The sequence below is a fragment of the Anomaloglossus baeobatrachus genome, chromosome 4 (genome assembly GCF_048569485.1).
Source record: "Anomaloglossus baeobatrachus isolate aAnoBae1 chromosome 4, aAnoBae1.hap1, whole genome shotgun sequence".
Classification (NCBI taxonomy): domain Eukaryota; kingdom Metazoa; phylum Chordata; class Amphibia; order Anura; family Aromobatidae; genus Anomaloglossus; species Anomaloglossus baeobatrachus.
Window position 1 is genome coordinate 681,540,899 of NC_134356.1, and position 26,885 is coordinate 681,567,783.

The following is a 26,885-nucleotide window of genomic DNA, read 5'->3' on the forward strand; positions in this document are numbered from 1 at the left end:
GGTACTATGCCAGATGACCTGGCCTCCACAGTCACCAGACCTGAACGCAATCGAGATGGTTTGGGGTGAGCTGGACCGCAGAGTGATGGCAAAAGGGCCAACAAGTGCTAAGCATCTCTGGGAACTCCTTCAAGACTGTTGGAAAACCATTTCCGGTGACTACCTCTTGAAGCTCATCAAGAGAATACCAAGAGTGTGCAAAGCAGTAATCAAAGCAAAAGGTGTCTACTTTGAAGAACCTAGAATATAAGACATATTTTCAGTTGTTTCACACTTTTTTGTTAAGTATTTCATTCCACATATTTTAATTCATAGTTTTGATGCTTTCAATGTGAATCTACAATTTTTAGAGTCATGAAAATAAAGAAAACTTCTTGAATGAGGGGGTGTGTCCAAACTTTTGGTCTGTACTGTATGTTAAGTGTCAAGTGCTAATTAAATAAATAAATACTAAAAAAAAATTAGATATGATAATAATCATAAACAATTCCATACACAATATTTCCATACACAGTTGTTTACTAAATGGTACTAAAATGGTCAAGAGGTAGGTAATATGTTTAGTGTAAATCCTAAAATTTGATAATAAATATATAATAAATGCAAACTTAGAGTGCACTGGGCTTATAGTTAGTTTGCTAATTGTATACCATAATATATATGTTACACAAAATAAAGCAGTGAAGGTGCAGTACACTAAACATATTAGGTCTAGGAAAGCTCCCCGACGTGCGTTTCGCCATCTTTCTCAAGGGAAACATGGTGGTATGTGGTGTGTTGTTCTGTTTTATTTTGAATTTGGCGCCGAAAGATTGCACTGTGCACGACCGTGCAGCGTCTGACGCTACTTCCGGCCGCGAAACCGCGCTGTGTATGTGTTCGGCCTCTGGACAGGAAGCAGCATCAGTATAGGTGGTCTCTGTGTGCCTGAATGATTGTGTGTAATGACGCATGCGTAGAGTTGAAAATTAGTAGGAGGAAGGAATCCCAGGGATGTGTGCGTTACACTCTAGAACGCTATATCCAGAAGTATGGCATTCCACAGAAATGGCTGTGACTCAGCCTGTTAGTGAATGACAAAGGTAAATAGTACCTCAGTGGGACATTAATGTTTGCATTGTAATGTATTACGTTCATAACAGGACAACCACATTTACCCACATGCATATGATATGGCTCATGCAGATAACGTAATTTAAATAATCTATTAGCAAAATACACATATTTGTGTTCTAATATGCACAGAGAAACAGTACTTTATAACCAACCATTTAATAGTACAACTTATTCTTAGGGAGATAAAAAATGAGAAAAATAATAATAATAATAAATTTTGTAGGTTCAAATGTAAGTCATAGGAGGTCCTACGACAATCCTGGTTCTGCTACATCTAAAGTGACAGTAAGCTGCCTTAGGACATGACCGCATGCTGTAACTTCAGGCAGAGAATGTCTGAGTCATTAACCCCTTATTACCCCAATTGCCACTGCACCAGGGCAATTGTGAAGAGTTGAGTTAGGTTCCAAGATTTTTACATCTAATTGATGTGGCAATGCTGAGCGGCTACAGGCTGTTATTTTTAGGCTAGCAGGGTCAACAAGTTTGGGTCTCCTTAGCCTGAGAATACCAGCCCACAGCTGTCAGGCTTTATCATGGCTGGGTACCAAAAGCCTCCTTGCGACATTCCAACAATGATTCCATGCTTGCATTAGCTTACTTTGGCATTCAAATCTCCCATGATAAAGAGTAGTGCCGACGTCACACGGTACGATCTATCGTGCGATCGCACGAGCGATCGTACCCGCCCCCGTCGTTTGTGCGTCACAGGCAATTAGTTGCCCGTGGCGCACAAAGTCGTTAACCCCCTGTCACACGTACTTACCTCCCGGACAACAACGCTGTGGGTGGCGAACATCATCTTCCTGAAGGGGGAGGGACGTTCACCGTCACAGCAACGTAACACAGCCGCCGGCCAATAGAAGCGGAGGGGCGGCGATGAGCGGGATGTAACATCCCGCATACCTCCTTCCTTCCGCATTGCCGGCGGGACGCAGGTAAGCTGATGTTCATCGTTCCCGGGGTGTCACACGTAGCGATGTGTGCTGCCTCTGGAATGATGAACAACCGGAGCACAGACGGAGGAACGACATTTTGAAAATGAACATGGTATATATCATTAGTTCTAACTGAGCTTGTTCTTAGATGTTGAAAATTTATCTCATTTGCTCATGAGTTTTATGATCTGGTTAGTATGCAAGCCTGTTTGCAAGCCTAGCTAAGGGGAAGCATTTATGTAGGGGGCATTTGTGCAGATTTTATAAGTGCTGATTTTTGATAAGTGCACTGCAGTTATTCATGGCAGTTGTACAGGGCAGAAGACAGGTAAGGCATGTAAGACTAACAAAGAAACTTGCTCCAAATTTTTGTGTATTGCAACATATTTCCACCCTATGTATTTGTACAATTTATATGCTAGCTGCTTCAATCCCTCATTTCTACCGCTCTTTCACACGCCCAGTGCACTCTATCTATATCAGTCCTTCTCTCCTCTCCTTTCCTATGTACTGCTCTCATGCTCTTTTCAAAATTATAAACCATCCGGATCCATTCGCTTCCACCATGCAACGTAATAGACACTCTCATAAATCCCTCAGTCACATGCTCACTCTCTCAATTCTCCTTCTCCTTTTAGCAGGAGATATTGCACCTAATCCAGGACCTTCTTATAATAGTAAGCTCAATTCCTTCCCTGGCATTCTCAGAAACCCCCTAAATCTCATTAATATTCCTTGCATACCTTCTGTCTCTTTTAACTGTGCCCTTTGGAACTCACGCTCAGCATGTAACAAACTCTCCTTCATCCATGACTTCTTCCTTTCCAATTCCCTCAACCTCCTGGCTCTTACTGAGACCTGTATTCAGCAGTCAGACACCACCGCAGCTGCTGCTCTCTCATATGGTGACCTACAATTTTCACACACGCCTAGACTTGACAACAGATCAGGTGGAGGTGTTGGTCTGTTGCTTTCCCCAAACTGTACTTTTCAGGTCATCCCTTCTGTTCCCTCACTTATCTTCCCTTCTTTTGAGGTCCACACTGTCAGGCTTTACAGACCCTTCTCCCTGCAAGTAGCAGTTGTGTATCACCCTCCAGGCCCAACCAGTCAGTTCTTGGATTTCGCCACCTGGCTTCCACATTTCCTAGCCTGTGACCTCCCCACTCTTGTCATGGGGGACTTTAACATCCCTATTGATGATCCTCTCTCTCCAGCTGCCACTCATATTTTATCTCTAACCTCCTCTCTTGGCCTTTCACAACTAACTAACTCTCCTACACATGAAGGTGGGAATATGCTGGACCTGGTCTTCTCCCGTCTCTGCTCAGCGCATGATTTCACTAACTCCCCTCTCCCACTCTCTGACCACAACCTTCTTTCATTCTTGGTCAAGAGCTGTCAACCCACTCAGGACACCCCCATTTAACTCCCATATAGGAATATACATGCCATTAACAACCAGGAATTTCTGAAGAAGTTACAGTCATCACTGGCCCCAATATCCTCCCTCTCATGTCCTGACTCTGCTGTAAAACATTATAATGACACCCTAAAGAGCGCCCTAGATGAAGCTGCACCTGCTACACGCAGAACAACTTGGCGCAGATGGCAGCAGCCCTGGCACACGTTGCAAACACGCTTTCTCCAGCGGTGTTCCAGGTGCGCTGAACGTCTGTGTAGAAAATCCAATCTAGCCGAAGATTTCATCCATTATAAGTGTATGCTCAAAACATACAATGCTGCCCTTCATCTCTCCAAACAAGCATACTTTAACACCCTCATCACCTCTCTAGCCAACAATCCTAAACGACTCTTTGATACTTTCCATTCCCTCCTCGGACCAAGAGTTCTGGCCCCAACCACCAACCTCAGTGCAGATGACCTGGCCAATTATTTTAAAGAAAAAATTGACCATATACGCCAGGAAATTTCCTCCCAGCCTCATAACACCACACATTGTTTGCCCTCCTACACTTCATCTAGCTCACTTTCACTCTTTGATCCAGTCACAGAAGAAGAAGTTACCAGGCTCCTCGCATCTTCTCGCCCTACTACCTGCACCAGTGACCCTATTCCCCCACATCTCCTTAAATCTGTCACCCCAGCTGTCACCACTCGCCTAACTAAAATATTCAATCTCTCTCTCCCCTCTGGTCTCTTTCCCTCCTCCTTCAAACATGCCAGCATACACCCATTACTTAAAAAACCATCCCTGGACCAAAATTGTGCCGCTAACTACAGATCTGTCTCTAATCTCCCCTTCATCTCCAAACTCCTGGAACGTCTGGTCCACTCCCGTTTAATCCGCTATCTGTCAGATAATTCTCTCCTCGACCCTCTACAATCTGGTTTCCGCTCCTTACATTTTACTGAAACTGCTCTTACTAAAGTCTCTAATGATCTACTAACAGCTAAATCTAATGGTCACTACTCCCTGCTGATCCTCCTGGATCTCTCTGCTGCATTCGTTACTGTGGATCATCAGCTCCTCCTCACTATGCTCTGCTCTATCGGGCTCAAGGACACTGTTCGTTCCTGGTTCTCCTTTTACCTTTCTGACCGCTCATTCACTGTATCCTTTGCCGGCTCCTCTTCTTCTCCTCTTCCCCTTACGGTCGGGGTTCCTCAGGCTTCAGTCCTAGGCCCCCTCCTGTTCTCTCTATACACAGCCCCTATTGGACAAACAATCAGCAGATTTGGCTTCCAGTACCATCTCTATGCTGATGACACCCAACTGTACACATGTTCTCCTGACATCACCCCTGCACTATTACAAAATACTACCGATTGTCTGTCCGCTGTCTCCAACATCATGTCCTCCCTCTAGCTAAAACTGAACCTGTCAAAAACTGAACTTCTCCTGTTTCCTCCCTCTCCTAACCTTCCGAAACCCAATATTACCATTTCTGTGTGTGGCTCTACCATTACGCCCCAGCAGCATGCCCGCTGTCTTGGGATTATATTTGACTCCGATCTTTCCTTCACTCCCCACATTCGTTCACTTGCTCGTTCTTGTCACTTCCACCTCAAAAACATCTCAAGAATTTGACCTTTTCTTACCGTTGACTCTGCAACAACTCTTACTGTCGCTCTCATTCATTCTCGTCTGGATTATTGTAACTCTTTACTAATTGGTCTCCATATTACTAAACTCTCCCCTCTCCAATCCATTCTGAATTCCGCAGCCAGGATCATTTTCTTCTGCAACCGCTTCACTGATGCCTCTGTTCTTTGCCAGTCATTACACTGGTTGCCTATCCATTACAGAATCCAATATAAACTTATCACTATCACTTACAAAGCTCTCCACAGTTCTGCACCACCCTACATCTCCTCCCTCATCTCTGTCTATCACCCCACCCGTGCCCTCTGCTCTGCACCACCCTACATCTCCTCCCTCATCTCTGTCTATCACCCCACCCGTGCCCTCTGCTCTGCACTACCCTACATCTCCTCCTTCAGCTCTGTTTATCACCCCACCTGTGCCTTACGCTCTGCTAATGACTTAAGACTGACATCCTCAACAATTCGAACCTCCCACTCCTGTCTTCAAGATTTCTCACGAGCTGCGCCTATGCTCTGGAACACACAACCAAGAGCAATCCGATTAATTGCCAACATCCACACCTTTAAGCGGGCCCTAAAAACGCATTTCTTTAGACTAGCCTATCACCTCACTGCCCTGATCTAATCTAGTCCAATTCTGCCCTTCAAAAAATGTACTTCCAGTTCTCGTCCCCTGTACCTCTATAAATTCTCACCGACGGGTTCATGCAGCTGCTTTTGAATCCCCTATTAAATAGATGGCTGGACCATATATGACAAGCTTCCCCCCCCCCATTCATCTTTTGTGCCTCCCGTATTCCCTCATAGACTGTAGCTTACGAGCAGGGCCCTCACTCCTCCGGGTATCTTAATTTTGTTATTTTGTATTGTCTCATATTGTCTGGACATGTCCCCTCTTAATTGTAAAGCGCTGCGGAATATGTTGGCGCTATAGAAATAAAACTTATTATTATTATTATTATTATTATTATTATTATTAACGAGCAATGATAAGGTGAGTATTTTTGATCGTTGACAGTCACTCGTATCTGTTACACGCAACGACGTCACTAACGATGCCGGATGTGCGTCATGAATTCAATGACCCCGACGACATATTGCACGATATATCGTAACGTGTGATGCCGGCATTAGTCTTGTTTTGGTGTCTTTTCGATATCTTGTTGAACTTGAAAGTAGAATAGATCACAGTCCTCCTCTTGGCATATGTTGTTGGTGCATATCCTTGCAAAACTGTGACATGGATTGGCGCTCCTTGTAGCCATATCAAGATGACTACAAAAATAAATACATGTTTGGTATCTACGTACTTGTACTGACCTGGGGAATCAAACTGCCAGGTCACTTTAACTATAAAGTTACATGGCATGTAAAAAAAAACAAAAAGCAATTATGTAATTGCAGTTTTCTTGTAATTTTACCAAACTTGAAATTGTTTTCCTGTTTATTAGCAGATCAGTTGATAAAACTAATGACTTAATTCAATATTATAACTCATGTCTCAAAAAACAAGACCTCATACGGCTGTGTGGACTGAAAGTAAAAAAGTTATGGCTCTTGGAAGAAGGAGAGGAAAAAACAAAAATGGAAAAGGCATTATGAGGGTATATTATGGACTACATAGTTTTATGTGGGTTGTACATTGTACTAAGGTGGGACGCTTTGGGCCGTATGCCACTGAAATTACAATAATAACACACAATGCAAAAAAATATAAAAAACCATATACACCATTCTATAGCGTGAGATATAGGCAACTAGAATATTCCTTTCTACGTAATTATTGAATGTCAGTACCGCACGTGGGACTCAACATCTGCACCTCTGGCTCTCCCAGGAAATAAAGGAACACAGGTCACACGTGAAATTAGTCTTTGGAGAATCTCTACATTAACCCTTTAAAAAAAACAAAAATCAAGACATCCACAAGGTGTTTGTGACAAAGAGGTCAGAACATAGAGGGTTAATTGATTGTGTGTGTTACACGGCGGCATCTATATAAAAAGGAAATCTCACACGTTATCCAGAGGAGAACAAAATTCTAAGACCGTGAGTACAGAGCATTGCACATTACTATTATTTCAATATCATTGGTCTTTTAATATTTTTCCAAAATATATGTGTATATATATATACATATATTTATATATACATATATATATATATATATATATATATACATATATATATATGTATATATATATATATGTATATATATATATGTATATATATATATATATATATATATATATATATATATGTATATATATATATATATGTATATATATAAATAAAATACAATTTTCATACTTTTTTTATGCTTTATTATTTTTGGTATAACGTTCACTTTTTTTTACAATTTTTTCCAAACCCAGAAATATTTTCGATTAGGAAAAAGTATTTTTACTGTTAATTTTTTTAGAATCTACTGTAATATTTTTACTTTAAAAATAAGGATTATACAATTTTTGTTAAAAGCAATAGAGTCACCTACACAAATCCAGTGTCTGAATTATTATAGTGACGAGTCCCTGTAGTTCAGATGCACTGAGCACAAATCACTGCAGAATTCCATATGGAGAGGGAAAGATCTGCAGCTCTCACAAAGGGAAGTGGTCTTCTTTTGTTATTATTAGTTATTAGTTATCAGTCATTTTTTAAGTATGTTGAAATTTTAATTAGTTTCAATTTCACTAGATATATATATATATATATATATACACACACCGTGCATATATTCAATTTCACTATATATATATATATATATATATATATATACACACCGTGCATATATATATATATATATATATATATATATATATATATATATAGATATATATATATATATATAAAAACAAGAAAGCCAGCTAAACTCAAAATGGCATGTATTATAAGATGTGCACTGCAGCAGTAAAAAGTCCAAACTGTACTATTATAAATTAGAGATTTTTTTGCAAAAAAATTGCAATTTCTTGAGCCACCCCGCCATATATACACACACATATATATAATGCTCACCGCTTCCTCCAAGTGCACGGCATCTGTCCAAGACAATGCAAGACAAACTTTGTTCCAGCTCATACAGAGTATATGCTTTTTTTATTGGAAAAATGTATTAAAAAAAAACAGGTGAAAAAAAAGCAAAGTTTTTCTGGGGCCAGTTTGCTGTTTTTTCAGCTACCATCCGTGTGTGTTTTTTACTATATTTTTCCAATAAATGAAGTCTATACTCCATATGTGCTGCAACAAAGTTTTCCTGTATAAATATATATATATATATATATATATATATATATATATATATATATATATATATATATATATATATATATATAATAGATCAATTTGATCAATTCAGTAGCTAAATTTCTCTTTATTTGTATGTTCATGGCAGTAATGCAGATTCCATTGTCACATTTTCACATAAAGCTATTGTATTTTTCAGGCCAGTGTTCACACACTGCTTTAGGCCTGCGCCACACATCCGTGCCTCCGGCACGTGTTTGTCATTTTTTACACGTACCGGCGGCACGGAGAAATGTACAGCAATGCTACCCTATGGTAGCAGGCACACACACGTAAAACCACACGGAACGTGTGTCCGTGTGCGTTTGTACGTGTGTGCGATTTTCAAAGCGCTGACATGTCAGTGTTTTCTCCCGCAGCACGGGTGTTACACGGCCCGCACCCGTACCACACGGGTGTAGTGTGGATGCGGTCCCGTGTGACACGCGCCGGAGAAAACACACATGTCAGGGAAAAAAATAAAAAACATTAACTCACCTTCTCCAGCCCTCCTGTCTCTGCCGCTGCTGCCTCTTGCTGCCGACCGCCGCTCATTAATCTCATAGAATATTCACTTCACTGCCTGGCAGCAGCAGCAGCGGGGAGACGGGAGGGCTGGAGACCGAGGATCAGCACCACGGACAGCAGCGCGGACATCAGGAAGGACCAGGTGAGTATAATAATTACTGATTCTACGTGTGCTATCGCGGATAGCACACGTAGAACACACGTGTCACGCACGTACCAGAGACACGTACTTACCTGCACGCAACACGCAGGGAAAATACGTGTCTCTCGGCACGTGCGTGAAATTCACGTGAGTGTGGCAGAGGCCTTACATATATTCCCCTTGCACTGTCACTGGTGTGCATACCTTCTCTCTACATAGTGAAGTTTTTTTAGGGCTTTGCACCCAGTTCAGAGTCAGAATGGTGTTCCAGACGTTATTTCTTGACGTTATTTCTTAATTGCTGCTTTTTCATCTACCATCCATGTGTGTTTTATACTATATTTTTCTACTAAAAGAAGTTTATACTCTGTATGTGCTGGAACAAAGTTTTCCCTACACACACACACATATATACACATATATACACATACATGTACATATATATATATATATATATATATATATATATATATAGATATATATATATATATATAGATAGATATATATATATATATATATATATATATATATACATATATACACACACACACACACACACACATATATACACATATACACATACATGTACATATATATATATATATATATATATATAGATACATATATACACACACACACACACACACATATATACACATACATGTACATATATATATATATATATATATAGATATATATATATATATATATATACATATATACACACATACATGTACATATATATATATATATATATATATATATATACACATATATACACAGTAACAACCACAATTTTTGCATTTTCTATTTTTTTAAACGTGTGATTTCTTTTGTCTGGTCATTGTGAGGCCATTTTTCTGGTGATGAACTTAGGAGGTGGGCGGCATGTTTTGGCCACCCATCTCCTCCCCTCCTTTTCTATTGGGCGGTGGTTCAGTGACGCTGCTGTGACGTCGCTGTGATGCTGAACGAACAGCCCCCTTAGAAAGGAGGCGGTTTGCCGGTCACAGCGACGTTGCAGGGCAGGTATGTGCGTGTGACGCTGCCGTAGCGATAATGTTCGCTACGGCAGCGATCCCCACATATCGGCCGTACGATAGGGGCAGGTGCTATCGCGTTCAACATCGCTAGCAATTGCTAGCGATGTCGCAGCGTGTAAAGTGCGCTTTAGTATTTGTAGCACAATCTCTTTCTTTGATTCCTGCACCACACCATCGGGGCATTAAAGCTACTCATGTATTCAAGACATCTTGAGGATCTTGCTTCATTCCATTTACAAATCTGCCATCAATTCCTTTTTCTTGCTTTGGGTACAGGCCCAAAGTCTTCGCCCTAACTCATCCTAAAGATGCTCTATAGGGTGTAAATCAGGGGATCAGCTCGGCCATTACAACTGGGAATATTTTTCTTTGCTAACCAATTTTTCTACTAAATTGCATGTGCACTTAGGTTCATTGTCTGTCTGGAATTTCTAGCCCCGGCCTACTTTGATTTTACCATGTGGCAGCATTATATTCTCCTGTATATCCTTGTACATGGTAGCATTCATATTTCCAGCAATTCTATGCAAAGGTTCAATGGCTGATGCAGAAAAGCAGCCCCAAACCTGCGACATCGCTAGCCGATGCTAGTGATGCCGAGCGCGATAGTACCCGCCCTTGTCGCAGATGCGATATCTTGTGATTATCACTACGGCAGCTTCACATGCACTTACCTGCCCTGCGACATCGCTGTGGCCGGCAAACCGCCTCCTTCCTAAGGGGGCGGGTCATACAGCATCACAGCGACGTCACACGGCAGGCGTCCAATAGAAGCGGAGGGGCGGAGATGAGCGGGACATAAACATGCCGCCCACCTCTTTTCTTTCGCATAGCCGGTGGAGGCAGGTAAGGAGATGTTCCTTGCTCCTGCAGCTTCACACACAGCGATGTGTGCTGCCGCAAGAATGAGGAACAACATCGTATCACCTATTGGTGCGATATTATGAAAATGACCGACATTACACAGATCACCAATTTACAATTCTTTTGCGATTGATTATCGGTGCATCTAGGCTTTACATGTTGCGACATCGTTACCGGTGCCGGATGTGCGTCACTTTCGATTTGAATCCGACAATATCACAGGTGCGATGTCGCAACATGCAAAGTATCCCTAAGTGTTTGGTTTCTTACAGCATTATGTTTTCCAATTGGATGGTATTATAGTGCTGCCCAAACAGATTGAACTTGGATTCATCCGACCACAATATCGTACACCAATCTGTCTCTTTCCATTGGCTGTGCTGTTCTTTCTTTCTTTTGAACTCAGGAATGGGAAACTTGAAAACACTTTTCTATCTTCTTATAGAAAGCCATGGACCCCATAGGGGGGAGGGGCGACATGACCAGAGGGAAGGGAGGGAGTGAGGGGGTTAATAAAGTGAATTAAAAGGGCATTATGGGCCCTTATAGGGGATTGGTGGAATAGGGTCACTGTAGGGTGGGGAGGGTGCTAGTATATAAACTATAGGGGAGGGGTCTTACCTTCCTTGTGACTCCGGACAGAAATGGATTCCCGCCCACCCGCCCTTGTGTTTTGCGAGTTCGTTTTGGCTATGTTTTGTTTTTTAAAAAAAAAAAAAAAAAATGAAAACAAAATGAGAAAATGGAATGATGCAGTTAAAAAAAAAAAAAAAAAAAAAAAAAGGAGGAATACAGGTTTCAAAGAGTCGTATGTTCTGTCGCAGCAGCGGGGGTAGGTCTGGTCCAGAGGCGGTTGTAAGGGATTGGTGGCTGGACTGAGAGGCACTGTCTTGGTATGGTGTCTCCGGGTTCCGGTAAATTGCAGGCACGGGGTTCTGCAAGGTTTGGGGGGTATTAATCCACGGGGTGATTAATACCTCATCTCTGGGTCGGAGTGTTGCGGCCAGGGATATTGGTGGAGGAAGTGGTTTCTGGACCGGGCCTACATGGGGTTACGTGTACAGTTATTATTTATGTGTTACCTATTATTTGTTTGGGGTCGCCCGTTGGACGGCGCCCCCTTGTGTTAGAATGTTAATAATAGGTAATAAAGGCTGCTGTGGCCAATTTGTTTAACCAAGTCACATGCAGTCGGTGTGTTATTTATTAGGTTAAGTGGGTATACTAACCATCACGACCGGAGAATCCTTCCTCAGTGGTCAAGCTTTCTCCTGTTTTGTGGGTATTCACCATTTTCATTTTCAGAGTGCAAGGCAGCTGCTTAGAGGAACCCATTGGTGCTGTTTTTTGGCACAAAGTGAAAGGAGACTGGGTTTTTATAAAGCTGTAAATTTTGTATCACCTGGCCTTCCCTAGCGATGACAGTGAACAAGCCATAACCCTAACAGGCTAATTAAGGTCTGAAACCTTTGGTTAAAGTTATCTGAGCACACAAAACATTCTCTTCGACTCATTTACATTTTTGTAATTTTTAAAATGTAAGAAATGAAAATATAAATTTGATTTGCCTAAAATACAAAGGAAATGTGTCATGTTTAACGTTTTGTCTTTTAGAGATCATTTCTTATTCAACTTGCTTAACTGCTCACAATAACAGTAATTTTGACCAGGGGTACTCAAACCTTTATATGCTACTTTAATAAGCTGATATTTCCTATTCTTAAGACATTGCCCCTTTGTAGTCAACATCACAGGAATGGAAGGCATCAGCTACATATAGCTAACTAAGGATATAGCATTCCCAATAGACAATGGTCAATGATCACCTCTTCTTTCTTTCTGCAAAATCTTTGCACAGGTCACACAGCATGTCCACAACACTATCCAAAAGAAGTCAACGAGTCATCTCCAGAGTATTGTTGTCTTTGTTCTATTTGCCTATTTTAGAGTATAGCTGTGCATGCTGTAAACAGAAAAGCTAAGATGGCTGCCTTGATAATAATGGATGATGGATGGATAGACAGATAGCTAGATAGATAGATAAAGTTATTGGGCAGAGTAGCTTGCAAGTGGTCTTAACCTGTATCGTCTTTACATTTTAGAGTTTAGAGTAAATTCCAATGTCTTATTACACTTGTTTATGCCATCCTTAGGTCTCCCATCCATAATGCTAACGCTCTACTGCCTTATCTGGATTTTCATCCTTACCTCGCTTATACCAACTTCCTATAATGAAGACAACCGATGTACACTGGAGTCTATATCACTTGAGGGGATTCACCATCCTGGAGATATAATCATCGGGGCAATGCTACCAGTTCGTGTGGCAGATAATTTCAAGGATATTTCTTTTACTGAGCCTCCCCCAAGAACAACCTGCACAACGTAAGTGAAGATGTCTACAAGATATGTTAAATCCAAGTTTTCACTTGGGGTGGTCTAGGATTTATCCATCTATAGGGTATTTATTTATCTCAAAGGATAAATTATATCCCTAACAATATAAACATGTGGAAGTGGCCCATAAATAGGGAAGTGTAACTATGATTAGAAAGTGTTGATTTACGATGTCTGTAATTTTTCCTATCAAATAAATGGTTGACATTGATAAAAATGTGGATGGTCTTTTTGACAAACATTTAGGAGGTAATAGTGGGCAAGCAGTACAATGTTCGGTGCTCAAAACTCGAAATATTGAGTGAACATTATGATGCTTGGGTGCTCGTTACTCTAATCGATCTGGTCAGATGCTTGGACAGGCTCAACTCAAGTAACAAGTATATTGGAAGTCAATGATTTGCCAGTTCGGCTCTCCGCTCACATACAGACAGCAATAAACAGAGCATTTCTGGAGGAGGGAGGGCGGGATTTTTTTTGGGGACACACTACATCCGAAAATGTTATTTTTACCCTCTATGAGAGCCATTCAGAGTCTACAAGTGGCTCTCACTGGAGTGACAGCTCACACTATTCACTGAAGGGAGCCTGCACTTTGCATTCTATGTTTCATGAACTACACATCCGAGCGCTTGGGCTCCTCTGCCGAGCACCGCGAATACCCAAGCACACCGATGCTCGTTTAAGTACCGAGCAGTGCCGAGTATACTTGCTCATCATTATTAGTACCGAGCAGTGCCGAGTACACTCGCTCATAATTATTAGGATGTCATCGAGACCATATCATAAGCTTGAAGGGTATGGAATAGATCAATTTGGATAATTGACTGTAAGGTCTACTGTGATGATTGACTAAGACATCTTGTGTCTCCTCAAGGATTCATTTTGGTTACTTTCAGCAGCTTCAAGCTCTCCTGTTTGCAATAGAAGAGATCAACAGAAATGACTACATCTTACCCAACATAACCCTGGGATTTCACTGGTATGACACTTGTGGGGTAATTCCTTTAAACATAGCTTCAGTTTTACAAGTCTTATCAGGAGATAAGATGGCCATTCCCAATTATCGATGTCTTCACAATGTTCCCCTAAGTGGATTCATAGGTTCTTCTTCGTCCCCATTGTCTATAGCTGTTGCACACATCCTCGGACTTTACAAGTACCCACAGGTAAGGATAAATCCACCACTATCTTTAACATAGATCAGAGAAACTCTCAGATATCTATTAAAGGGTAATTTCATACAATGAAATCTCAATCATTCACTAAAACAGTAAAGATACAGTGTTTTGAAAATTATTCATACCCCGCAAACGTTTACACATTTTTTCACATTACAACAACAAATTTAAATGGACATACCATTACTAAATAGCAAGTATTTATGAAGTGTAAATGAAATGATACATGGTTAAAAATATAAATATGAACACTCCTACGTGCATTTGTATTCAGTCCCCTGTAGCCTGATCCCCTAACTAAAAATCCTGAGTGACCAATTGCCTCTAGAAGTCACCTATTTAATACATTAATTCCACCTGTGTGTAATTTTATTCTCCGTATAACTACAGCTGTTCTGTGAAGGCCTCAGGGATTTTTGTGAAAAAATTAGGCAGCAAACAGCATCATTAAAACCTAAGAACACACTGGACATGTCAGAGAGAAAGTTGTGGAGGAAAGTAAAGCAGGGTTAGGTTATAAAAAAATAGCCTAATTACTGAACGTCAGACTGTTTAATCCATCATCCAAAAATGGAAGGATTATAGCACAACTGCAAACTTATCAAGACATGGTTATACACCTAAACTGACATCCCAAGAAAGGAGAACATTAATTAGAGAAGCAGCCAAGCAGTCACTGGAGGAACTGAAGCGGGAGAATATGTCCACATGAAAACTAATAGTTTTATACTTTACAAATCTGGCCTTTATGGAATAGTGGCAAGAAAAAATACATTTTTGAAACCAGCCATGAGAAGTTCCACTTACAGTTTGCAAAAAGCCATGTAGGGGACACAGCAAGAGTGTGGAACAAGGTGTGCTGGTCAGATGAGAACAATGGAGAAATGTTTGAGCTAAATGCAAAACGCCATGTAGGGTAAAAACACTGCACATCACTCAAAAAACACCATTTCCACTGTCACACATGGTGGTGGCAGTATCACTGTGGGGAGGCTGCCCGTTAGCAGGGGTAGGGAGGCTGGTCAGAGGTGATGGGAAGATTGATAGAGTGAAATACAGAGCAATCCTACAGGAAAACCTTTTAGAGGCTGCAAAAGACATGAGACCATTGCGTAGATTTACTTTCCAGCCGGACAATGACCCTAACATCCTGCAGAGCTAAATGGAAGGTTTTGATCAAAGCATATTCATGTGTGGGAACGCCTTAAGGCTGCTGTACACGTATCAACTTATCGTGCGTTCGCATGTGCAATCGCACCCGCCCCCATCGTTTGTGCGGCACAGGCAATTTGTTGCCCGTGTCGCACAAAGTCGTTAACCCCCGTCACACGCATTTACCTTCCAAACGACCTCGCTGTGGGCGGCGAACATCCACTTCCTGAAGGGGGAGGGACGTTCGGCATCACAGCGACGTCACACAGCGGCCGCCCAATAGAAGCGGAGGGCGGAACCTCCTTCCTTTCGCATTGCCGGCAGGATGCAGGTAAGCTGTGTTCATCGTTCCCGGGGTGTCACACGGAGCGATGTGTGCTGCCTCGGGAACAGTGATCAACCGGATGTTCGATTTTTTTGAAAATGAGCGATGTGTCAACGATGAACGAGAAGGTGAGTATTTCTGCTCGTTCACCGTCACACATAGCTGTCACACGCTACGATATCACTAACGATGCCGGATGTGCGTCACTTTCGACGTGACTCCGTCAACATCTCGTTAGATATATCGTAGCGTGTAAAGCCCGCTTTAGTCACAGTTCAGACCTAAATCCACTGATCTGTGACAATATATTAAAATTGCTGTTCCATCCAATCTCACCACATAACAGTGAGTGTGCAAGAATGTGCAAACATGTCACCTTTGTATGGGCAAAGCTGGAAGAGAAACCCATCAAGAGACTTGCAGCAGTAATTGCAGAGAAAGGTGGTCCTACAAAGCATTGACTCAGTGGGGCTGAATACATATGCACCTACATATGCACCTATTATTAATAAAATAATTAGAAAGCCATATTTCTTTTTTTTACACATCACAAATACTTGCTACTTTGTGTTGAAATCACATAAAATCCAATGAAATTACATTTAAGTTTGTGGATGTAGCATGAAAAATAGTGTAAACGTTTAGGGGTAGGAATACTTTTTCAAGACTCAGTATGCTGTTTTGCTGAGAATAATGTTTTTTTGCCTCATTTCACATCTAATTAGACAGCTGAGTTTAATACATAGACAGTATGATGCACATACGTACAATGGGCTCAGAGAAAACCCAACGTTGATGGGAGCTGTTCCACTGCCCCGATATTTCTGAAGCCAAGGTCCAGCACCATGATCCACATTATGCTTATTTTCTCAAATAAGTAAATGATGACCCTTTTCCCGGAAAAAGGAGACCTCATTGACTTACATCATACTGTGTGTAAACGAGTACAAAGCACCTGAGCATTAAAATGCTCGTTACGCTTACTGAGCACTTAGCAGTTTGCCTAAAAATTAGCATAAAAATTGTTTCCCCATAGAAAAAAAATGTAAAACTGTCTACTTTCTGAGGAACTAATTTGAAAATGTAAACATATAGATTTTTATTAAGAGTAACGGCCCATTTCCACGCAACGATATCGCTAACGATATGTCGTCGAGGTCACGGAATTCGTCGTTAGCGTCGTTGTTGCGTATAACAGCTACGAGTGACGGTCAACGATCAAAATACTCACCTAAACATTGATCGTTGACACGTTCATTTTCAAAAAATCGTTACTCGTTGTGGACGCAGGTTGTTCGTCGTTCCTGAGGCAGCACACATCGCTACGTGTGACACCCCGAGAACGATGAACAACAGCTTATCTGCATACTCCGGCAACGAGGTGGGCGTGCCATTAATGTGGCTGGTCTCTGCCCCTTCGCTTCTATTGTTCGGCTGCTGTGTGATGTCGCTGTGACGTCGCACGAACCTCCCCCTCAACAAAGAGGTTGTTCGCCGCCCACAGCAACGTCGCTAGGAAGGTAAGTACGTGTGACGGGTGTTAGCGATATTGTACGCCACGGGCAGCGATTTGCCAGTGACGCACAAACGACGGGGGCGGGTGCGATCGCTAACGATATCGTAGCGTGTAAAGCCCGCTTAAAAGTAACAGAGCTCATAGTAGAAATTACACAATTATTTTACAACTCTAAAAAGAAAACATTGGTGGTGATGGTGAAGATAGTGATAATAATTTATGAAACGCTGGAAATAAATATAATTCTTATTTTTTTAATAGTTTTTCTTCCATTGATGTTTTTTACAATCAGGTCAGTTATTATTCCACCAGTTCTCTCCTGAGTGACCGGATGAAGTTTCCTTCCTTCTTCAGGACTGTTCCCAGCGATGCCTTCCAGTCTAAAGGGCTTGCAAAGCTTGTGCTACACTTTAATTGGACCTGGGTCGGGCTACTTGGAGTGGACAATGACTATGGACAACAGGGAATTCAGTTAGTCAAACAAGAGATTATCAGGGTCGGGGCCTGTGTAGCCTTCACCGAGAATATTTTGACCAGCAGAGCAGATCGGAATGCTCCACATATAATTGAAGTCATGAAAAAGTCAACAGCAAGAGTGGTAATCACTTTCGCTACTGGTCTCGATTTGGTCCCCATAATGACTGAGATGGTCAAAGAGAATATCAGAGATAAAGTATTTGTGGCAAGTGAAGGATGGTCTGTGACAAGTCTACAAAAGATGGCCAGCTTTTCCCATCTCTTATTTGGCACAATTGGCTTAGCTTTCTACAATGGGTTAATACCGGGATTTAAAGAATTCCTCAACAAGCTCCATCCAAACATGACTTTGCCAGGAAATTTAGTGATGACATTTTGGGAAGAAGCCTTTAATTGTACATTTTCAACGGTGGGGTATTTGGGTCTCCAAAGAAAGGTGTGCACCGGAGAAGAAAGGCTGGACAGTATCCAGAACAGCTACAATGATGTCTCCAATTTAAGGGTGTCTTACAATATCTACACCGCAGTTCATGTTCTCGCCAAAGCTTTGGAAGATCTTAGAAAATGCAATGAAAAGGATGGTCCATCTCTTCATGGGATATGTGCTCAAATACAAAATTTCTATCCATGGCAGGTAAAATAAAGTCATTCTTCTGTACATAAGGGGCAATGTAATAGTAGTTATATACTTGTAAATATTGTTTATTGGAGTTCAAACCGGCATGGCATATACACCATTTTCTGAGCATCAGACATTCGATGACGCTCAACTACAAAAAAGAAAAAGTTCCAGATTAGTTGTGGGCAAACCTTAACTTTAAAGTTCGCGGTCCGATCTCAACACCTAGTGTCCATGCAAGGGCTCTAAACATGGACTCCTCAAGGAAGTTCATCTTACTGTTTGGGTTCAATCACCAGGAGAAAAATAAATACATTTTTTAAAAAGGAAGCAAAATGGGGATTAAAGCAGGACAATTATACTAACTGATTTTCTGCAGGGTTGTCACTGCTTCTGGGTCCGCTCATTAAATCTAATGCATATTTATTGTTACTCCAGACCACCCTCTGACAATTTCAGGGATTGGTTGTAATTAGACTGCCAGGATGCCTGCCTCTGGGATTGGTTCCCTTCACACTAGCTGGCCGAGTCCCTAAGCTGGAATGTAAAAATAAATAAACAATTGGAAAAAATGGTGTGGGGGTCTCCTGTCTTTTCATATATAATGAAGATAAAGCAGACAGCTGAAGGCTGCAGCCCCCACCTGTGTGTATTATATTTTCTGTGTATCAAAATATGAGGGATGTCATGCAGCTTTTTAAAAATTATTTAAATAAATAATTTTTAAAAAATGGCATGCAGCCCCCCAATTTTGATATCCAACCAAGATAAAGCAGACAGCTGGGGGCTGGTATTCTCAGGCTGGAAATGTCTATGGTTATTAGGCCCTCCCCAGAGCAAAAATAGTAGCTTACAACCGCCTCAGATTTAGCACATCTGTTAGATGCGCTAATCCTGGCATTTTACTCTGCTCATCCCGATTGCCCTGGAGTAGTGGCAATCAGACAAATATAAGGAGTCAATGACAGCTGTGATTTGTTAAAAAACAATCACAGCTGCCATCAAGCCCAAAGTTAATAATGGGGAGGAGTCAATGAGACCCCCAAGAAACAAACAGAACACCCTCTATTCCAATTTATTAACCCCCCAAAAAAACCTGCAGGTCCGACATAATCAACAGACACAACATCCCACGATAATCCTGGCTCTGCTGCATCTGAGGTCAAGGTGTGTGGTCACATTAGAAAATGTGACATAGCACTGCAGTGTAAGAGACACACTGAGGGATTCGTAGCTGTGAGTGATGTTGTCAATGAGGTCACCTGAGGTCACAGCTGATGGTTCCCATGGTACCCCAGCTGAAACTTCAAGTGAACTCAGTGAACTCACTTCAGGTGAATTCAATAAACTCAGTGCCTGATTACTGGTTTAGGCTATGTGTGCATGATGAATATTTGCAAAAAATCTGCATCTCCTGGCAGAAAAATGCATCTAACTATGGGCTCGATGACAGCTGTGATTTTTTGACAACTCACAGATGTCATTAACTCCATTTATTACCCCAATTGCCACTACTCCAGAGAAATTGTGATGAGCCAGGTAAGCACCAGGATTGACATATCAAATAATACACCAATTTTGGAACAACTGCAGGCTGCTATATTTAGGCTGAGGAGTGCCCAACAAGCATGGGCCTCCCCAGCTTAAGAATACCAGCTCTCAGCTGTCTGCTTTATTTTGGCAGGATATCAAAATTGGGGGGGACCGCAAACCTTTTTTTTTTACATAATTTATTTAAATAGTTAAAAAAGCCACAAGGGGTCCCTCGTATTTTGATACACAGCTGAGTTTATGCATACAGGTGACAGCTGCAGCCTCCAGCTGTCTGATTTGTTTTTGCAGGGTATCGAGATACTGAGAACCCCAAAAAATGTTTTCCATTATTTTTTTTTTTTTTGTACTCCACTTCAGATACCCAGACAGCTAGTGTCAGGGCAACCTATCACAGACACCGCCACACTAACAGTCTGACTGCAGCCAATTACAGACACTCTTACAGAGAGTGGGCAGGGAGAGCAATGAATATGCATGAGATTTAATGAGTGCACCTGGAAGCAGTGAGATAGCCGCATGCAAACTCGGTAAGAATAATTGTTCTGCATTAATCCCAATGATGCTCCCTTTTGCAGCCCCCTAGCCCTTACCAACACCATTTTACAGCACACAGGTTTGGGTCCCCATAGATTTATATGGTGTTTGGGGTCTAGGCTCAAGTTTGGGTTCAAGCCCAATCCTTAACCAGACTTTCTTTTTTAAATCCAGCAGCACCCGCAATACACAAATATTTGCAGGTTCCTCCATCTCTATTCCAGATTTACAGATTCTCTTCACAGATTTCTTCACGGCCAATGGATGGTATAAATTGGAAGCTGCTCATATACAGTTTAGCTATATGCTGCAAACGGTTTAAAAATTATATGACAGAAAAAATATTATTTTAATGATGGGTTAGTACTACCATACATATTACAGTAGCTATATGACTGTACATGAAAGAAGTGATATAGCAGTTATATTCTTGTACATAGGTGCAGTATTATAGTAGTTATATTCTTCTAAATAGGGGCAGTATTATAGTAGTTATATTCGTGTACATGGGGGCAGTATTATAGTAGTTATATTCTTGTATATAGGAGCAGAATTATAGTAGTTATATTCTTGTATATAGGAGCAATATTATAGTAGTTATATTTTTGTACATAGGATCAGTATTATAGTAGTTATATTCTTGTACATAGGAGCAGTATTATAGTGTTAAGGATGTGACTCAACCAGTCACTCAGGATCTGACTGCTGTTTCAAATTATTTTGTCATGTGTGAACACAAGACTAAAAAACAGACAACGAGTCAGTTATATCTATCTCCATGACGGACCCTGACACAGTACAAAGATAAGTATTTTCCTTCCTCTATTCTATTTATCAATTCTGTAAAAGTTTCACTTATTTATCTTTGACTTGCATGTACTGGATAGCTGAGTAAGCAAATATACTATTTAAATGTTTTACGTATATACCAGAAAATACCTCTCACCTCTCCACCCCCCTAAAAAAGAAAAAAAAAAGTTTAAAGGGGATGGGTTGAAAACTTTGGAGAAAGACCCATTAAAGGGGCCTGGCTTATGAGGTGTACTGCCATCAGTGGGTGTAGCAAGATGGCTGCCACAGGAAGTTCCAGGCACCTAACCTCCGAGTGTATGTCCATATTAGGACTCCATGGGTGTAATGGGAGGGGCTGAAACTATGGTCGTAGCCAGGGGTGTTACTTTTAATGGTAGTAAACCAGTTTGCATTCCAGTATACAAAGGAGAGGTTTGTTTAGTACCAGATATAATGACTTCTAAAGGAGAACAATGAGACACAGCTAGAGAAAAACATTTTGTGATTCTAGAAACAGCAACAGGTAGTGAATAGGGTCTTTGTTCTCCAGTATACCCTCACTGGAGATCATTATGGACTTCCGTACATAAGTTGCAGCCTGCCATCTGGTGTTAGTCCAACTACTTTACACAATTCCTCACAATCCTTTGTATATTATTTCCCGCTCTTCTATTTTTTAACTAGGGCGATAGCGTTCTCTGCTTCTACTAAAAAAAACCCACATTTCTTTTTGAACAAAGTATGCATAGTGCTCTAATTGGATTGGCCACATCCAACTGAATGCTTTTTCCCTCCTCCCCTGCTGTGTAATAAGGACACACTTATTTCCGGCGTCTTACATAGCAGTGCATGAGTTAATACTCAGGGGAAATACGCTGATTCAAACACTTTCCTCCAACACCGGAATCCCTCCCCCTCCTTGCCGTGTAAAGAGGACGCAATTTTCAGCATCCAACACGTGGATACTAATACCGTTCGCCACGTGTTCCTATTTCTCCGGCTGTAAACACGGAAATATATGTGATAAAAACACTGGGGGAAACGCCCATTCCCTTATCTTTCTGTTCCAAAAACAAACCAACAATTACAAAATACTGAAAAGCATAAACCACTTAGTTTCTCTCTCTATATATACATATATATATATATATATATATATGTAGACTTCAGCAGTAGGTAATTGACCCCTCCTTCCTCTCCCCCTTCGGCTGCTCCTAAAGAATTCCTCTCAGTCACTCACACTAGCCCTCCTCCTTCTGCTCACTCTCAGCAGCTGCGTGGGTAATTGCTAGCCCACTGACCCCCACCTCTTGCTTTCCTTGTTCTCAGTGAAGGAATGCAGCCATGTGGCTGGGCTCTACCAGACCCTCGCTGTCTGCCTTTTCGCTCCAAGCAGCGATGGGTAAGTGACCCCTCCTTCTCCTCCTGCTGCTGCTCCTGCTGCCTTTATGAAAAGCTGCACACTATTAGCTCTTTAAGAACTAAGTCAGAGCGAGGAATTTACAAGCTTTCCGTGGAGCTGAAAGCTCCCAATTTCTGCCTCACTTACAGCAACTCAAGAATACAGACAGTCAGATCCGTTAATCTTACGGAACCAGAACCTATGGACCTGGGTTCTTGTCTTCGTTCTAGACTACCGGCAAAGGATACAGGCCCGCTAAGGGTCACCAGCGTCAATATCCCTCTCAGACTAGAGGTCAAACTTTTCGCCGAAGACCACCGATTCACAGGCAAACATCACATACAATGTATATAACACTCACCTGTGATTTTAAGAGTGATCAATTCTCATTTTCGGGGGCCCCTGGGTACTGGGAAATGGTCTCCTGGATCCGAGAGAGAGATTCGGCCAATCCTTCTTACGGTAATCTCAGCAGTGCCTCCACTGTTAAGGATGTGACTCCAGCGGTCACTCAGGATCTGACTGCTGTTTCAAATTATATTGTCATGTGTGCACACAAGACTAAATAACGGACAACGAGTCAGTTATATCTATCTCCATGATGGACCCTGAGGCAACTGGTTTTTATTGTTTAAAACTTTTCACAGCTCTTCAGAAGTAAAGGGTGTGGACAAAATACAGTCCAATCAAGTATTGTAGGTCGGGGCTTCAAGACATATAGAAATCTGCATATCCTCTTTGGATTGGTCAGTCCAGGCTCCAGGAATTTCTTTTGTTTATCACCTCGGGTGTAGCCAGGATATGGCAGCCATCTTTAAAATTACATGTGCTGGTATATTGTATTAAGGAAAATACACTAAATATGCAATATACATATATACATATTAGTAAAAAGAGCAAAGGCATTCATACATATGTGCGTTAGTTTACATCTACTAAACTATATACCTGAGTCTATGAAATGGCTGAATTAAGTATTTTTGGATACTCAATTCTTATCCTCAACAATAGTAGTTATATTCTTGAACATAGGGGCAGTATAATAGTAGTTATATTCTTGTATATAGGGGGCAGTATTATAGTAGTTATATTCTTGTACATAGGAGCAGTATTATAGTAGTTATATTCTTGTACATAGGGGCAGTATTATAGTAGTTATATTCTTGTACATAGGGGCAGTATTATAGTAGTTATATTCTTGTACATAGGAGCAGTATTATAGTAGTTATATCCTTGGTGATATGGGGGCAGTAGTATAGTATTTCTTTTCTGTAAATAGGGGTAGCATTAAGCTTTTTGTGCACACACCATGATATTGAAGCGCTTCTTTATGTATTTTCTCACAAAACATGCCTATCCTTATGCCAGCAAAGTCAATGAGAATTCTGAAGTTTTGTGCACTTTTTTATGTTGCAGATTTGGTGCAGTAAATAAGATGCAGCATGTCAATTCTTTCTTTTTTTGCTACCATTTTTACACCCCAAGTGTATGAAAAATAGCTTAAAAACATGGCAAAAGTAGATGTAAAAACATGGCACTTAAGATAAATGTGAATAATGGTCTTTTATTGAGAAGAACTTATAGGACCAGCACAAGCACAGACGTTTCGGTCAAAAGCCTTCATCATTGTGCGTGCATTGCCACATACACAGCGGTGGGCACCGCATCATACCTGACTATGCAAGTTGCTATACCTTCTGAGGACCCTCTGCACGCACACTGATGAAGGTTTTTGACCGAAACGTCTGAGCTTGTGCTGGTCCTACAAGTTCTTCTCAGTAAAAGACCACTATTCACATTTATCTTGAGTGCCAAGTTTTTACATCTACTTGGGACAGTTTTGGACCCTACTTGAGCACCACCCCAGAAGTGCCGTGTGTATCAACTCACTAAAAATGTGGCAAAAACACACGTTTTTTCTGCCACGAGATGCAGATTTGATGCAGAAATTTCTGAAACCAAATAGTGCATTCACATAGCTTTAAGGCCGCTTTACACGCTGCAACATTGCTAGCGATCGCACCCGCCCCCGTTGTTTGTTAGTCACAGGCAAATCGCTGTCCGTGGCGAACAATATCAATAGTGTGCATCACACATACTTTCTTAACGACGTCGCTGTGGCCGGTGAATAACCTCTTTTTTAAGGGGGCAGTTCGTGCAATGTCACAGCAACGTCACACAGCGGACCACCAAAAGAAGCGGAAGGGCGGAGACCAGCTGCATTAACGACACGCCCACCTCGTTGCCGGAGGACGCAGGAACGCTGTTGTTCATCATTCCCGGGGTGTCACACGTAGCGATGTGTGCTGCCTCAGGAACGATGAACAACCTGCATCAGGAACGAGCAATGATATTTTGAAAATGAACGACGTGTCAACCATCAACGATTTGGTGAGTATTTGGGATCGTTAGCGGTCGCTTGTAGGTGTCACACACAATGACGTCGCTAACAAGGCCGGATGTGCGTCACGAATTCTGTGACCCCAATGACATCTCGTTAGCTGCAATGTGAATATATTACATTACAGCATTTTCTTGTTTCCATTCTTACCATAGATCCTGCACTATATGAAGAAGGTGAGGCTTCCTTTAAATGATGACAGAGAACTCTACTTTGATGACAATGGAGACCCGCCTGCCGTCTACGACATTGTTAACTGGCAGCTAAGTGCCAGCAACACCATCCGTCATGTCAAGGTTGGCAGTTACGACACCACAGCTTCCGGTGGGAAAGTTTTTACCATTAACTCCAGCCTGCTGCTTTGGGCTTCTGCAAATAATGAGGTATGATGTAAAAAATGGAGTAATTTACTTGAAGAGCACAAGGAATACTGAAGATAAGGTCATGTTAATGCGCCAGTTCCATTCTCATAGCTAGATTTCATACCACAATGCCACCTCTGTATGTCATCTGTCAGAGGACACAAGCTTAAAAATTCTCCATGGACAGACTTGGCACAATCCACACATGAGTTTGTCACAGCCTGATGCGACCTGGGATCAGAAGGTCACAGTGCATTGTGGATTACAGGTTCACTTTAGTGTCCACTCGTCATTTACCCTGAGCTGGATCGTATTTAATTCCATGCGGTACTGAAGGGGCTAAGGTGCATATCTATCCTGCAGTGATCTAACAGGTAGTTGTAACCTCAGCTGCAGCCACGCCCTTGTGCTATAAATATCTGCTCCTCACTCTCCTTATGCCGGCTATAGCTCATACCTATGCTGTCCATGTTGCAAGATCCTGTCACTGAATATTGAAGCTACATTACAATTGGGCTGCAAAGTTTCTTACAGAAGAATCCAAGGAGTGCTTGTTGTTGTGTCTTTCCCCGCCCATTCCTCGTCTTGTCTTAATGTAGCAGCGCAACTAGTGGCCTTCAGTAGTCAGGGTAAGATCAGGGCTAGTGAGGCATAAACATGTGATTGGCTTACGGAGGGGGAGGACTCGTCAAGCAAAGTCAGGGAGTGCAGAGATCAGCCTCAGGTGAGTGTCAGGATCTGACCTTTCTCCACTTTTCCTAGCACAAGGGCCTTCAATTATTCTGTGCTCCCTTTTGTGTTGTATCGCTCCCCGGGTGTTTCCCCCTCTCTCCGCATAAAACCACCAAGTATTTGTACTGTGTTATGCCATTCACTGGAAGACCATTCGTACTTAGCATGACATAGTCACACCATGTTATTTTTACACCTATACAGGGATCCGGTTTTAAAACACTGCAGTAGATAACTACTGTGGAAGGGCTGCCTTCAAGAGGCTAGAATGGTCACCAAGCAAGTTCAAAGCCAAGAAGTCAGGTTGAGGACAAAACAGGGTGGTAACCATATTGTCAGAATTCTAGCTGAAGTCAGAACATTGGAAAGACGAAACAGATAAATATATATATATATATATATATATATATATATATATATATATATATATATATATATTTAGCTAAATCACAGCAC

At 41.5% G+C, this 26,885-nt stretch overlaps 1 protein-coding gene across 1 annotated transcript in view; it reads left to right on the forward strand.

The window, feature by feature from the left end:
* Positions 1-13,152: 13,152 nt before the first annotated feature.
* Positions 13,153-26,885, forward strand: part of LOC142302813 (extracellular calcium-sensing receptor-like) — a 30,339-nt gene continuing 16,606 nt past the window's right edge. Inside the window, exons 1-4 of the mRNA XM_075343923.1 lie at positions 13,153-13,370; positions 14,260-14,551; positions 17,849-18,667; positions 25,491-25,718. Of these exons, the coding sequence (XP_075200038.1) occupies positions 13,153-13,370; positions 14,260-14,551; positions 17,849-18,667; positions 25,491-25,718 (1,557 nt within the window). The remainder of the gene's footprint in view (positions 13,371-14,259; positions 14,552-17,848; positions 18,668-25,490; positions 25,719-26,885) is intronic.